The sequence below is a fragment of the Musca autumnalis genome, unplaced genomic scaffold, assembly GCF_047663935.1.
Source record: "Musca autumnalis isolate F117 unplaced genomic scaffold, ASM4766393v1 scaffold_5, whole genome shotgun sequence".
NCBI lineage: Eukaryota > Metazoa > Arthropoda > Insecta > Diptera > Muscidae > Musca > Musca autumnalis.
The window spans coordinates 82,948,658-82,965,366 of NW_027412088.1; the positions used below are offsets into that span (position 1 = coordinate 82,948,658).

At 36.2% G+C, this 16,709-nt stretch overlaps 1 protein-coding gene across 1 annotated transcript in view; it reads right to left on the reverse strand.

Moving 5' to 3' along the window:
* PolZ1 (DNA polymerase zeta catalytic subunit) overlaps positions 1 to 12,091 on the reverse strand; it is a 28,158-nt gene extending 16,067 nt beyond the window's left edge. Inside the window, exons 1-9 of the mRNA XM_073988853.1 lie at positions 11,990 to 12,091; positions 10,618 to 10,781; positions 9,066 to 9,295; positions 8,510 to 8,999; positions 7,944 to 8,451; positions 7,761 to 7,877; positions 3,792 to 4,211; positions 3,661 to 3,727; positions 3,488 to 3,601 (exon numbers count right to left, since the gene is read on the reverse strand). Of these exons, the coding sequence (XP_073844954.1) occupies positions 3,488 to 3,601; positions 3,661 to 3,727; positions 3,792 to 4,211; positions 7,761 to 7,877; positions 7,944 to 8,451; positions 8,510 to 8,999; positions 9,066 to 9,295; positions 10,618 to 10,740 (2,069 nt within the window). The 5' untranslated portion in view covers positions 10,741 to 10,781; positions 11,990 to 12,091. The remainder of the gene's footprint in view (positions 1 to 3,487; positions 3,602 to 3,660; positions 3,728 to 3,791; positions 4,212 to 7,760; positions 7,878 to 7,943; positions 8,452 to 8,509; positions 9,000 to 9,065; positions 9,296 to 10,617; positions 10,782 to 11,989) is intronic.
* Positions 12,092 to 16,709: the final 4,618 nt, after the last annotated feature.

A 16,709-nucleotide genomic window follows, 5' to 3' on the forward strand; every position in this document is an offset into this window, starting at 1 on the left:
GAAACATCAAATTCATTCACCGTTTGATTAGACACAAAATTATAATTCAACTGTTCAACATCTACACAATCAACTTCACTATCCTCATCTCCCAAACCACTTTTATTCAAGATGGACCAAATATCTTTAGACGTTTTATTCGCAAAAATGTCACCATGCGCTATAAATTTAAGTCTCCTGATAACTTTCTTAGCCCGATTCCGACATCTACAGTAATTCTTCCAGTTAACAATATTCTTGTCACGAAGATATGCACTGTAGGCTATATCTCTAACAGACAGATGATACCGTATGTCTGGAGATTTAAACCAATCGTCATGATTGACTCTACAGAACCGCTTTTTAACCGGAACAACATTATGCATATAACGTAAACCACGGTTAAGTACATCAACTTGAATATCAACATCAGCCACATCATACACACCATCTAAACCACACATAGCAAATGCATCCGCGAGAGCCAACAAATCAACAGCGTCATAGTCAGCATATTCATAAAACTGCTTAACCAGACGACAGTGCATACTAACCGACAGAAAAATAAACGAATGATCCGAAATACCAGGACATGCAAATTGATTTGAACAAGCAATTAAATTCGGTCAAGACACAAAGAAACAATCCAGCAACGATGTAGATCCATGTGAAACAGCAATATGCGTGGGCATAGAATTGTGAACAACAGATAAATTCATTCTACTACAAATATTCCTTACAACAAAACTCCGTGACAAATCAAACATATTATTGTTAAAATCACCCATAATAACAACATTGGGGTATCTTACAACTATATCAGAAATTTCTTCTTCCATTGACGCGATATCACCATGTGGTAGATATACCACACCAAAGAGCACTACATTGTTGTTCACATTCACCTCACAGAATACATATTCAACTACACCATAAGAACTGCCCCTACACACCAATTTATGCCTCATACACTGAGACACATACAACACAACGCCCCCTCCTCTACTATCAGGGCGATCGCTTCTGTAACACTCATAACCAGGTATGCGTATTGACTCCGTCGCAACAACAGGTTTTAACCACGACTCAGTGACCCCGAAAATGGCAAGATTATCTCCTTCTAAGATTTTTCTTAACTCATGGATTTTAAACGAGTTCTTGCTTAAATTATAACTTCGAAGATTAATATGACCAACATTTAAATTATTTTTAAAATTGCATAGCTGACTAACCAAAAAACTGTTATCACTTATTATATCACCCAAATTCGTAGAAAAACTCATCATTCAAAACTAAATTTAAATTATTAAATAAATAAATCCCCGGTAATCCTAAAAAAATCAATAAATAATTATGCTACCCAAATAACCCAACTTTAACTCTCATCACTATTACCACTACTCCGCTGCGAATAAGCAACAGGCTGCGTATCATTCTCCAACATATCCGCACATCGTCTGACATCAAACTCATCTTCTTTACCAAACTCATCTTCGATTATAAAGCAGCATTCGACAGCCCTATACGTTCAAAGGTATTCCAAGCCATGTCTGATTTTGGTATTCCTGCAAAGCTTTGTAGAATGACATTAACTGAGACGAGATCCTCAGTTAAAATTGGAAAAAACCTCTCCGAAGAGTTTACTACCAAAAGAGGTTTCAGACAATGAGACGGCCTGTCGTGTGATCTATTCAACATCCTGCTGGAAAAGGTCATACGAGACGCGAAGGTCAAAAGAAATGGAACGATATACACGAACAGCCATATGTTACTGGCTTATGCCGACGACATTGACATCATGGGTCGATCGGTAAAGGAAGTAACTGACACCTTTGCAAAAGTCGAAAGAGAATCTGCTAAAGTTGGTCTGGCAGTAAACGGCGTAAAAACCAAGTTGATGGTATCGACGCGTAATATGTCCATAAACACCGCACCATCTGTGAATGTTGGTACCTATAATTTTGAGGTAGTAAAGGACTTCGTCTACCTCGGCACCGCCATAAACACAACAAATAACATCAGTTGTGAAATACGAAGAAGAATAGTGTTGGCTAACAGATGCTACTTTGGGCTGAGTAAGCAGTTTAGGAATAAAGCCACCTCTCGTCAAACAAAAATAACACTGTACAAAACACTGATACTACCCGTGCTAATGTATGGTTCCGAAGCATGGGTACTTGCTCAAGCAGATAAGGCAGTGCTTTGTGTGTTTGAGAGAAAAATTCTTCGAAAGATCTACGGGCTAATCTGTGTTGACGGCGAATATCGGCGTCGTATGAACATCGAGCTGTATCAACTATACAATGACATCAATATAGTTGAACGAATCGAGATACAACGATTGCGATGGCTAGGCCATGTTATAAAAATGAGTGATGATGAACCCGCTAAAAAGGCGTATAAATACGGGCCGCATGGAGGTTCTCGCAGATCTGGAAGGCCAAAGCTTCGTTGGAGCGAACAAGTGAAACGAGATATCACAAAGCTACATATCCCAGATTGGGAAAATACAGCAGCAAACAGAGAGGATTGGAGATTTTTTCTTAGTTCGGCTTATGGAACAAATGTTCTGTAAAAGGCCAGCTAAGTACGTAAGTAAGTGGCAAATTTGTTTGACTCAAACGTCTTATTAGATCTGATTTTGTAGTGATCCGTGATTATTCAACCAGTTTAAATGTTGATGTACACCCTCACAAGGCATCCGTTACATCTCATTGTCATTTGATAAAATTCTTCCCACAAACATCTCAGAAGGGATTCACTTGATAAATAAAAATTGAAAAATTTATAAATACTTGTTTCTGTTTTTCCCCATTTTTATGTTTTAGTCAAGATTGGAATCATAGACTAATAAAAGTATAGACTGAGAAATCTTGTCACCTAAATTCTCTTACTGAGTGTGAATTTAGCAGCCATGCACGGATCTTTACGAAAAAGTTAACTACAACTCTCTTTTCCATACAAAACCCAAAATAGCATTCTCTTCTTGTGCACCATTGGAATTGAGTTAGTCAGCTATGCACTCAATTTTTAAAATGGCAATAACTATAAATTTTTAAACTATACACCCTCATATAAAAATATTCAACAAAATATTGCAATTTACCCCAAAACATTGTGCAATTGAGTGAGATGTCTGCGTTGTTTTCTAGAGTTGGGTAATCTAGTCATGAAATGTAACGTGTGCTGTTAAGTATACGCAGTTTGTTCAAAGAAAAAATGTGGGCCATTGGAACTGCGAAGTGAACGAGATAGTTCCATATAGTTCCTTTGGCACAACTATATTGTTTTCGTTTGGGCGACACCTACAAAAAAGAAGAACACTAAAATTTCTCTGTCTATACTTTTATTAGTCTATGTTGGAATGGCTCTATTAAGTTTAACAGTGCTCTGCTAATGCGCTGTTAAAAAAGGCGCTAACATAACAGTTTGTGTCTCCGCTAGACTGGTTTGTATTTTTGCTAGTTAAATACGAATTTATTTATGTTAATCGACGTCAAATCCTTACCTTGCGTTATCCAAAACTGCAGGTGATTCCATTACATTAACTTGTTCGGTACTTTCCAGAGAAATACTTTTGCGGCGTAGTTCCGATAAAGCCAATCGTTTACGCAAAGATATTCTGTAAAAAAAAAAACAATAAATTATAAAAAAATTATGTTTAAAAATAAATAAACTTACAGATTTTTTGATCTTTCCTCAACAGATGATTTCGAGGTAGTTTCAGCATCAGGATTGGTAATAATTTCTGAAAAAAATATAAACAAAAAAAATAAAAAATAAAAAAATAAAGTACTCCCATCACTACTTACGTTTTCCCGTTGAACGATTGGTAATAATCAAAGGCAATGGTTTAAATTTGTGTCCACTTTTGGGAGTTCTTGGTGAGCGAGATGGCGAAGAACCTAGCGTATGACGTCTTTGTGGAGTAGTTGGTGTACGTGGCGGTGTTCTTGTATTCGAAATAGTCTTCGATGTTACTTTACTGGGAGTTTTTGGTACATCATCAGAACCATCATTTTGTGGTAAAGTTGTTTTTTGTTGTTGCATGTTCTCTGTCACCGTTTGAGTTAATTTTAAAATAAGATCATCTAGATCATCAAGGGCTACCGAAAAATCATGCAGATTATCTTCGGTATCATCGGTTTTATTCAAATCATCATCATTGCAATGGGAGTTTTCTAAAGCTGCAGCAGCGGTCTCTTTGTCCAATAGTTCGGGAGATAAGGCAACTGGAATGATGTCAAAGGAATGTTAGGAATGTTCATTTCAATAAATTAGAAAATATCAATCAAATTGACATTTTGAAGGAAGTCGAACAAATAATGGGAAGTGGTGTGGAGATGGATACACTGTTATTACTGTACTGTGCTGTTCGGAGCTGATCATGGGAAAATTTTCGTTTACTACTCACTCCTGTAGTGGAATTCTGTAAGCTTTTTTTTGTTTACCGACAAAAGTCGGTAAAAATAAAACGCAAAACTGTGAAAAAAGTACCAATAAAAGTTAACAACACTGTTGATATCGGTAGGACTTGAACCCTGTTCACACGAGCTATTAATCTAATGTAATTTTATGGGTCTATCTTGTATTGCCACTAAACTTGAGTTGCGTTATCAGTTGTCTGCGCGACTGAGACGAAATGTTGTACCATTAATGTCAACTCAACTGGGTGGTCGATAAACATGTTATCGATCAGTGTTTTTTCAAACTTGTGACCTCTATTCGCAAAAAAAAAAAAACATTTTAAAAATAATTGCGCTTTGGATAACTCTTTTGTGTATTCTGGACAATATTTTAATATTTTGGCTGAGTTTTCGAGCAAATTTGGAAAACAACCCAAGATTGGAATATAACCTGCCCATTGAATCTTCGGATCGTCAAGTTTTATTTGCTGTCCAAAAAAATTATAAGTTCGGTGAAATTATTTTTTGATGATGAAGAAAATGTACAGGACATTGCATCTATTAGAAGAAATTTGAGGGACAAGTCGAATCCATTGGAATTGCCATCTGCACTGTAAGCTGATGATCATGTGGAAAGATCTGTATAATCTGTAAATTATTTCAGGTTTAAGGCGTATTTTGGATTGCCAAAGGATGCCGTAGTTTACGTTGTGGAAACGTTAAAGGATGACTTCAAAGAAAGTTACAGATCAACAGGAATACCCCCACTTTTAAAAGTGTGCGCAGCGTTGCGATTCTTGGAGGACGGAAGTTTCCAAAAGTCCCATGGCAATGATTTCAACAATTGCATGGCTCAATCTACATTGTCGAGAGTATTGAAGGAAGTTGTCCACTTGATAGCGGACAAATTGTGCCAAAATTGGATCGTTTTGAAGTTGACAGAGGAGGAAAAAAGGCAAAATAAAAATCATTTTTATTCATTTTTTTATTAGTTGGCTATATAGATGGAGGATGTTCGTCATTTGTACTTAAACTGAACCTACTGTATTTGTCACCAAATTCATTTGCAAAAGATTTGCTGCTGTCCGCTCCAAAGGCGATAAATTCACTTATTGTGATGGACCAGTGTCGTTGAAGTTTATTTTATTTTGAGGCATTTTCTTTTTCAACTTTGCTTTAAAGTGAATCCAGACTCTGCCACTCTTCAGGTGTTCGTGTTGGAGGTTCATGGCTGTTTAAACTGTCCGAAATGGACCTCCACGCTTCATCCGCTGTGGCTTTGGTTTCACCAAAACTCCCGAACTCCTCGGGCTAAGTTTGGATTTTCACTCAGTTTATCAATTAATATTTCGAACTGCTGCTTTGTAGTTATTTTCACCATATTGATACACAAAATTAATTAATGATGCCAAGAATCAATAATTGTTAACAAAATGTTTATTTTTCCTTCTATTTTATTTCTTGTTTCTTCGAAAATGTTCACTGCAACTGAAAATTGGTGGTTGCTGAAAAACAGCCGCTTCGTCAACTGAGATTCGCAACTTCAGTTGAGAGTTGCCATACGTGGATCAATTTTGACAACTGGCAACGCCACTCAACGATAATTGTTATCGATGATCGACCCCTTAGATCCTTACAGAAACGCAAATGTATTACATTCTTGGTACTTTCCTTACGAAATTTAAATTTTTTGTTCACACAAGCGAAAAGGCAGAGAACTGCAGTGGCAGTGACTGTGTGGGTTAGGGTGGTTTTAAAAAATCGATGTCGGTTTTTTACGCAGCAACCCATAAAGTGTTTAGTTTTGTTAGGTTTGTCAAAGTTTGAGCACAATCGGAATATGTTAACACTTGCCACTGGGGCCCCAAAGTTTCCATAGTAATCACGGTGCTCTTGAATCAAATTTAAATGGAAGGTGCTTACACCTGGGAAGTTTTTGCGGATTCTGAAACTACAATGTTCATAGATGAGAAAAATCAAAAAACAAAAAAAATCGACGGAGCGCTTTTTAAATAAATCGCGATTCAAGTTGACATTTTTAAGGGTTGTTTAGGTATTCACGATTTTGCTTGTCCTATCAAAATGAGACTGAAGAAAATGTTGTAGCTATGAAAATTCTCTACAAAATTGACCTTTACGGCGTTTTCGTAGGTTTTACCATTTTTGAGATATTGAAGTTCAAATTGGGACAATGCACTGACTATATCGCCCTCTTATAAAACAATGTCATGATGGTAGCGCCTTAACTAACTTTTAATGAAAACCGCTTGCACATGATAAATTTTTGTGAATTCTGAAACAGCAATGTTCATAGATGAGAAAAATCCAAAAACAAGAAAAAATCGCTGTAGGGATTTTTAATAAATCGCCGTCAAAATTCACATTTTTAGGTGTTTTTTAGGTTTTCACGATTTTGCTTGGAAACCGCAAGTCCAATCGAAATGGAGCTAAAGAAAATGTTGTAGCTGTGAAAATTCTCTACAGGATTGACGTTTATGATTTGTTCTCAGACTGTACCATTTTTGAGATAAAGAAGCTCAGTTTTCATTTTTAGGTTTTTTGTTAGAGAGTTTCGCGATTTTGCTTGAATACGGAAAGTCTTATCGGCATGGGACCTGAGAAAATCTTATAGCTGTGAAAATTCTCAACAAGACTGGCTTATGTAATTTTTCCTAGGTTGTACCATTTTTGTAGATATATAAGTTTAAGTTGGAAAATTGCAGTCATGACATTGTTTATAAGGAGACGACACAGAATTGAATTGTCCCAATTTCAACTTCTATATCTCAAAAGTTGTAAAACCTACGAAAATATCATTAAGGTCAATTTTGTAGAGAATTTTGATAGCTACATTATTTTCTGTATTCCCATTTTGATAGGACTTGCGGTTTCCAAGCAAAATCGCAAAAACCTAAACAACCCCTAAAAATGTCAACTTGAATCGCGATTTATTTAAAAAGCGCTCCGGCGATTTTTTTTTTTTTTGGTTTTTTGATTTTTCTCGTCTATGAAAATTGTAGTTTCAGAATCCGCAAAACTTCCCAGGTGTACGCACCTTCCATTTAAATTTGATTCAAGAGCACCGTGTAATTTGTATCGGGCCTAATGTGAATTTCCACGAAGTCCATACGATGAGAAATTTTTGCCAGTTCTGTGACATTGATGGCTCATGTGAAAATTGTTCGCTAACATATCGACAAATTTCTTTAATTACCGGAATTAAAAACATTTAAATTTTACATATTTTTGTGGGTTATAAAAAAGTGAATTTGAGAATCCCACTACAGGTTTTCTTTTTTTACAGTTGTTGGATGGGGTATATAGCTCTCGACTGAGCCGACTATTTCTTTTCTACTTGTTTTCACATGCACTTACAATCCTTTTGATTTTGTGACAGCGGTGCCAAACTGCTATCCAAATCAATCTTTTCACAGTTGTTATCATTTTCTAATTGTTGTAAGATATCCAATAGTTCCATATCTTCTTCACGTACTGAAAAATATAAAATTTAATAAATTTCATATCATTATATGTATTCCCTATAACACCTTGACTTACATGTTGCATTGTGTGGTACATGTGGTTGTGATTGTGTTAAACTCAATACCAAATCTTCATCAACAATGGTATCTTCCAAAAATACACTTTCATCTTCTGATAGTTTTTCACCATCTGCTTTCGTTAAATCCAGCAGTTCTTTATTCGAAAGACTTTGTTGAAAAACATTATTACTGGATAGATGATTTTCCACAAAGGAAGCATTAATTAAATTTTCACTTTCCTGCGAACACTCTTCGGGATAAACAGCATTTTGTAACATTTTTGTTAGATTAAATGTACGTTTTTGTTGTCTTGTTACGTTCAGGCTTGTGTTTAACGTAATATTTGACATATTCGATTGTTGGGTGCAGTTGATTGTTTGATCTGACAGTGATTGTGTTGTTTCCATTATGGAATTTTCTAAAGCTATAAGTTTACTAACTAAGGCAGTACGATAGAATACCTCACTTTCGGTTGGATATGCAATTGGACGTTCTTGGGTTGGTGGTACTTCAAGGGCAGGTATCTAAGAATTGAATACAATATTAAGCTTAGATTATTTTCTTCTAAAAACTGCATATTACCCCTTTCAGTTTCTCCTCATCATCTTTTAGGGATTCCGACAATTTTTCTCTACGTAACTTTTCATCATTCCATATTGACTCAATACCAGGATTGGAATGTGTCGAGTTCTTACTTTTGGTAACAAGTTGAAAACGATTTAAAATAAAATTTGAACCAATATCACATTCAATACTACAGCATGATAATTTTTTGGCAATATCACAATCTAATAGCTGGGCCTCGGTAACATTTTTAACTGGCACACTACCGGCGGCATCTGTTCGACGAAATTTGACAATTTCCAAGGGGACATGTATCATGCTCATTCCATACAAATTATAATCGATCATAAATTGCAGAATATACGGCACATGGGCTTCGTGGGGATGAAAGTTTTTATTCATAATAGCCCCATTTTGTAAAAGATTTGCTGCTCGGCGCACAAATCGTGGATTGAACATATGTATTTTGAGGTATTGATGTTCCGAACGATGATAACCATAAAAGGGTCTGGGCAAAAGTTTATAAATAAATAATAAGAAATTAAACTTGAATCTTGAGATGGGGGCTACTTACATGCCCTTGACCAATTGTACTTTGAATACATGCTGGACATTTGAACTTCCCTGACTTAGGGAAATATTTATAGCCTTATCCAAATTCATGGCTATTTGATAGATGGCCTTATTCACCGATTCGAAATCTTTTTGATCGTAAGGAACATAAAAGTATGGGAAAACTCCATGTATGTGCATACAAGTCTTTTGTCCCTGGGCATTTGAACCAAATACTCGTATAATGGGAACCTAGAAAGGGGGAAATAAAAATAAATAACAGTAATAGTTTTTTTTAAATATAAAATTTAGAGGGAAATGTTGTTCCCGTTCCCGAGGATTGCATCTGTCCATAGGAGAAGGTCCTAAATCGCCGTCCGAAGGCCGGCTATATACAGAAAAAATTGAAAATTTAGTAGAAAAATTTTTTTCCCGTTCCCGAGATTAGCGCCTGTCCATAGGAGAAAGTCTTAAATCCCCGGCCGAAGGCCGGCTATTTAGAGAAAAAAATTGAAAATTTAGGAGAAAATTTTGTTCCTGTTCCCGAGATTTAGGGAAAAAATTGAAAAAAAAAATTCATTGACCTATTTCTCGGGAAGTGTGGACTTCCCAATTATAATTGTATTCCTGTGTTGGGGGAGACGAGACTTACTAGTAATAATAAAATTTTTATACGATACGAGTTTAGTAAATATGTTTAACTTAAGTCTAACATAGGTATTTTCCGGAACTTTCTAGGCCTATATCTCGGGAAGTATTCATTTCCGGGACAAAAATTATACATCGTATACATCAGAGTAGAATGGGCTGTGTGTGGGGAAAATGCCGATTTGGCTTAACTCTAGTTTAGTAAAAACTCTCCGATTTTTTTGAAATTTTTACCAGAGGTAGATATTGTTGCGCTGATCACAGAAATGTATAATTTTCTTGGGGGACGGACCCGGTTACCCGGTTATTGGACCCGAAAGTCCGGGTACAAAACCCGGGTTGGACCCGGCTCTACTGAACCGATTGCTACAAAATGGGTATCATTGAAAAGCTTATGGAAATACCTATCCAACAAGTTATCATATGATGGGGTTATTTCCAGATGGTCAGGTGATATAACCCAAAAACAGATTTTTGGACCCGGATTTTTCCATAAAACCCTCAAAAAGTCGAAAATGGGCCCATTATGGGTGCCCGCTTAATGCATGTCAGATTATAGCTCCCACTTTAACCTTTCCAAAATGGTGCTATATGTTGTGATACCTTCTCTGGATCCAATGATACCCATTTTGTAGCAATCGGTTCAGTAGAGCCGGGTCCAACCCGGGTTTTGTACCCGGATTTCCGGGTCCAATAACCGGGTAACCGGGTCCGTCCCCCAAGAAAATTATACATTCCCGTGATCAGCGCAACAATATCTACCTCTGGAAAAAATTTCAAAAAAATCGGAGAGTTTTTACTAAACTAGAGTTGTTCCGCCGATTTTTTTCCTCCAGGTGCCTCTAAAGGAAAATTGTTCCGTTGTCACTGCTATTATATCGTCAATGTTTACATCTTGACCCATCTTGAACCCATTCATCACAAACCTTTTTAATTTCTTTGCCGCGAAACTCCGAATAAACAGGATCTAGACCGGGAACTGGTTTTTCCATATAAAAGTCGGCTATAACCAGCCGTAATGAAAATATCCCATCGCTTGTTGTAGACATGTTTATTTAACACAAAAATAAAGATGTAAATGTGGTCATGCCTATTAAATGTTGCTCATTCGGTTTTGCCATCAGCGACATTTGCAACAAAATGAAATCCTTGCAATGCACTAACGAATTCAACTCATAAGTATAGGGACTAAGAAACAACAAATAATTGTCCCATGTTGATAGGGCAAAAACGGAACCATCCATTCGATAGGCATAGGCAGCTATTAAACCATTGCACATATTTATGATTGTCACTTTGTCATCATTAATTCTTTCGGGGTCTAGAGAAAGTTCTGGTATTTCTTCATCCGTTTGAAGTTTTTTATCTCTTAAACGTATTGGGTATATAACTCGTATGACTTCCAATGAAACACCCGACCAAATGTGTACGCTATCATTTGAGAAACATGTCAATATATTTTCCGATTGTGGTAGATATGAGGCAAATTTCAGCGACATTTGTAGCTTGTCGAAATCTAAGCGATGAGTGCAAATGAACTTTTGAAAATCCATTATTATTGCTGAGCGACCAGTTCGTATGAGCATTAGATTTTTAGGGTCCAGTGGTTGTCCAGGAAAAAATTGAAAAAAAAAATTCATTGACCTATTTCTCGGGAAGTGTGGACTTCCCAATTATAATTGTATTCTTGTGTTGGGGGAGACGAGACTTACTAGTAAGTCCCAATTTACATTAGGCGAGTTTACTTGCGGCAATTGTCAGTTTGATGGAGAGAGAGGTGAGGTATATGGTAACCCTTTTCCTCTCAACACCCTCTCTCACCCACAAACTGACAATTGCCGCAAGTAAACTCGCCTAATGTAAATTGGGACTAATAATAAAATTTTTATACGATACGGGTTTAGTAAATATGTTTAACTTAAGTCTAACATAGGTATTTTCCGGAACTTTCAAGGCCTATATCTCGGGAAGTATACATTTCCGGGACAAAAATTATACATCGTTGGAATCAGAGGGGCTGTGTGTGGGGAAAATGCCGATTTTTTTCCTCCAGGTGCCTCTAAAGGAAATTTGTTCCGTTGTCACTGCTATTATATCGTCAATGTTTACATCTTGACCCATCTTGAACCCATTCATCACAAACCTTTTTAATTTCTTTGCCGCGAAACTCCGAATAAACAGGATCTAGACCGGGAACTGGTTTTTCCATATAAAAGTCGGCTATAACCAGCCGTAATGAAAATATCCCATCGCTTGTTGTGGACATTTTTATTTTTTTATTTAATAATTATTAATTACATTTTCCACCAAAATAAACTTGTGAAATTAAACTCCCAAAACAATAACAAATGAACATGGATCTATAGATCGAAAATGGGTGGGCAGAAGGATATATAGATCGAAAAAGACCGGCTACGACATTATCGTGTATTATCGATAACAATGTGCCAACAAGGGTGGACCACATGAATAGATTATTTTATTGTTTACTTTTTGTTATAGCTGGTTTATGCTTGGTTTACATTTACGAAATCCACACGATTTCAACTATCAGTTCCATTGCTTAAATGTCAAATGAAATCCAATGGATTTCAGATGAGATTTTATTTGCCGTATACACAAAGGAATTGACAGTTCAAACCCACTCGGTTTCGTAAATGTGAATGTACTACAACGTCATGTTTACATTAGAGCTTTATTAGGAGTAGGTTAAAGCGACAAACTTATAGTACGTTTATATATAACCGGATTTAACAAACCCACTGGGTCTTAAATGTCAATTCCATTGCATATACGCCATCAAATCCTTATAAGTAAGGTTAACCCGACAAACCCCTATAATATAAACAGCCTATTACTTTATAAGGATTTATTTAACGTATATGAAATGTACATATTTGAAACCCACTGAAACGACCAAGTAATTTCTATTGGAGTGCTTACCAATGCTACCCTTTGCTCTGCTCCTTTACGTGCCTGAGGTTACCATTTCTTACCATTTTTAACCAGCAAAGCGTTCCTTTACTTTAAAAAGCATACAATTTATATGAGAGCAGTTTACCACTTTTACCATTTTTTGCCACTGTTACCATTTTTAAAAGTAAAGGAACAGACCACTTGTTGTGTGTAATATTACATTTATTTATCTCAGGAAGTATGGACTTGCCCCAGAAAAAATTGTATCATCATGAAATTCGCCGTGAGCACACCTGCTGCAAAAAAAAAAATCCTAAATTGCACTTGTGCAAAAAATTTTGAAATTTTGTGTGGGAGGTACCTAAAAGAGTGGACCCATTTATTCCATATTCGAAGCTGTTCTATGTCTGGCGCAAATATTACGACGTGCAAAGTTTGAACCCATTTGCAGATCCCTGCAGGTTCTGGAATATAGAGCAATAGATGTCCATTATGATTGCTACGCATTCTTGATCATAATCTTACCTTTATTGTTGCATCAAAAATAATAAAATTAGTTTTCTCAATTTTCTGTTGGCTTTATTCTTAAGATTGATTTTCTTCATGTTGTTTTTATTTTTTTTATTATTATTTGTAACACGTTTGTCATAGATTTCAAATGTTTCATTTTTTTGAGAATGCAAACCTTTTTTTGAGTGCAATTTTGTTGTCGTCTTTACTATGGATTTCGACTTTTAATGTTCTCTTTGGTAGGTAATTTCTTATTTTAATTTGAAATTTGTTAATAAAATGCTTAATTTAAGTTTATGATTTATTATTTTTTATTATATTATTATATATATTGATAGAAAGTAAAAAAAAATCGCACACTAAATTAAGACAGTACAATTAAAGTTATGTGGGTTTTATACTTTTTTGTTTTTTTTTTTGCGTTTTGTAAAGAAGGCGTTTTAGGTGGATTTGAAACTTTAGATTTCAAATTTCCGTTATGAAAAATTGTGAAATAATGGAACAATTTTATTTGTTCGCATCCGTACAAAATTATGAAGTGAAAGGGATGGAAACAAAAGAAAAAAATATTGTTTTGCGGGAGTCCTACAGCATCCATTGTCGTTTTTTGTTAAAAAAAAAATAGTATTTGCTTTGTGTTAGGGAAATGTTGACCTTTTCCTTTGCTCATTTTAATTTTTAAATAATATTTATAAAATTTATAGTATTTGTTGTTTAGTTTAGAAAGTGCTTATAGATGGTTTTTTTATTTTAAATTAATTTTATTTTTTTTTCTTTTAATTTTTGCCTAGAAAAATTATTTTGTTTTAAGAATTACATACTATCAATTAGTAATCATTAATATTTATATGTATGTATTTATTTTAAATAAATTTTACAAAGTGCACATTTTTATGATTTTTTAGGTGAAAGTTTTTGTATTTTAAATTTTAATATTTTTTATTATTTTTAAAAAAATTTTAATTTTACAAACAAATCATCTTATTATTCTTTATTTGTGGATTTTAGTACGTTTAGATTTACGAAATCCACTGGATTTCTAATGCCAATTTCATCCTCGTCGTAAATCCAGTGGATTTTATATGACGTAAGCGATGGAATTGACATTTGATAATTACACTTCACTTACAGCTCACTGGCAAACGTTATACAGAGTGATTATGAATATAAAACTCCCCGTGAGTTTCAATTTAAATTATGCCGTTTCAATTTAAAGGAGAAAGTGAAGAAACTCATTTGGAGTTAATATTCATTTTTGTCGGAAAAATGAGTTACAGAAATCTCGGCAGAAACATAATGGGTGGGCGTTATTCTCAACGTAAATTCCTTGTGAGTTTTCTCACATTTTCTTTTAAGTTGAAACAGCGGAAAGGCAAAATTCACGGGGAATTTTCGTTCAGAATAATCCCCAACATTTCCCTCCAATATGTCGATCGGAAATGATATCAACCTCTCCATATACTCTGCAACAGGAAATTCGAAATTAGAACCGATTTTGGACAGTTGATATTTATCCCATTCACTTACCACAAGTTCCATCCCTATTGCTCCTTACCGCAGAATTCAGAATTGGTTGACTTCGAATCTCTTTTCTCAACAACCCAGCACTTACCATCCGTACAAGGATGCCAGCAAATGGGAATCGTACAGGCTGATTTCCCTCCTGCCACCAGTAGCAAAGATTCTAGAGGCACTACTCCTTCCGACGATGAGAAAAAATCGCAGCACCACAATATCACTACACGTCATATCCACTCATATCAGTCAGGGGCTGAATAGGCCGTGCGACCGAACAGTCATGGTGACTCTTGACCTATCGGAGGCCTTCTATACCGTCAACTATGCGAAGCTGGTTGAGGAAATAGAGAAGACTTCCCCAGTGTTTAAACGTTGGATAATAAACTATAAGTGTGGATGACAGTCGTTGTGGAATTCTGAAATAAGAAATCGAAGAACCGTATAGTGAAACAGGGAGTTTCCCAAGGCGGGATGATATCTCCGGAACTGTTTAACCCACTGAACACATTGGTCAATGGTGTACTGATTCCGACCACTAACTACCCCAAAATACTGGATGTAACGTTCGATGGCATGTTTAAGTCGTGCGCGCAAGCCACAGCATTTGTGATAATATCAGAAGTAGGAACAAGGTCCTCAAAGTAGCTGGCTATGTAGTGGAAGAATATTCAAACCTACCAGAATGCCGCCCTGAGGACTGCAACAGGATGCCTCCGCATGCACCAGTGCCCCATCTTCATGAGAAAGGTTTTACCGGTGGCGGTGAAGAAGGCTTCCGCCACCCAGGCCTGTCAGAAGAGATCTTCATGATCTAGAGAGAGAGAGTTCCATAGGTATAAGCGAGAATCTCTAGATCGACGAGTCTATCAGACAGGTTTGAATATCATTCACACTGATGCAATCGCGCAAGCTACTGCCAGATATACATTGTGAATTGGGTACTTGGGACCACCCCCATTAATCGGTGCAGAAGAACGCCAGCTGCCAAGGCAAGCACGAGTTGTTTCAGCCCAGATAAGATCCGGACGATACTGCCGCCTTAATTCATATTGGGTCTGAATTGATGCCACGATATCCAACACATGCCCTGCAAGTGGATTGGGACCACATGACACACTGCATTTGTTTAACTGCCCGGCTAACCCCACTCACCTGTCTTCTGACACGGTGCTCTTGAAACAATTTTAAATGGAAGGTGCTTACACCTTGGAAGTTTTTGCGGATTCTGAAACTACAATGTTCATAGATGAGAAAAATCAAAAAACAAAAAAAATCGCCGGAGCGCTTTTTCAATAAATCGCGATGTAAGTTGACATTTTTAGGGGTTGTTTAGGTTTTCACGATTTTGCTTAGAAACGGCAAGTCGTATCAAAATGAGACTAATGGGCCGATTCCGTACAGCGAGGCGAGTCATGTCGCGTCGTCTATCGTCTCTGTGACAAAATGTAAAAAATGCACTATGTACAGCGATAGAAAATAATCGTCGATAACAAGTTATTTTTATTTTTTATTTTTATTTTTTTTTATTCGTTAGTAAAAATGTACGGCGACAGCTAATTTGTTGTCGCCGGAAAATGAACATTTCGGCGACAAAATTTGACGACCTCAGGCGATATTGCCATACGGAATCGAAAAATTGCATTTGGCAACGCGACACGACTCGCCTCGCTGTACGGAATCGGCCCATAAGGAAAATGTTGTAGCTATGAAAATTCTCTACAAGATCGGCCTTTATGGCATTTTCGTAGTTTTTACCATTTTTGAGATAAAGAAGTTCAAATTGGGACAATGCACTGACTGTTTCGCCCCCTTATAAAACAATGTCATGAAGGGTGCGCCTTAACTAACTTTTGATGAAAACCGCTTATACAGAGAAAGTTTTTGTGAATTCTGAAACAGCAGTGTTCGTAGATGAGAAAAATACAAAAAACAATAACTAATCGCTGTAGGGATTTTTAAATAAATCGCGGTCAAAATTCACATTTTTAGGTGTTTTTTTAGGTTTTCACGATTTTGCTTGGAAACCGCAAGTACAATCGAAATGGAGCTAAAGAAAATATTGTAGCTGTGAAAA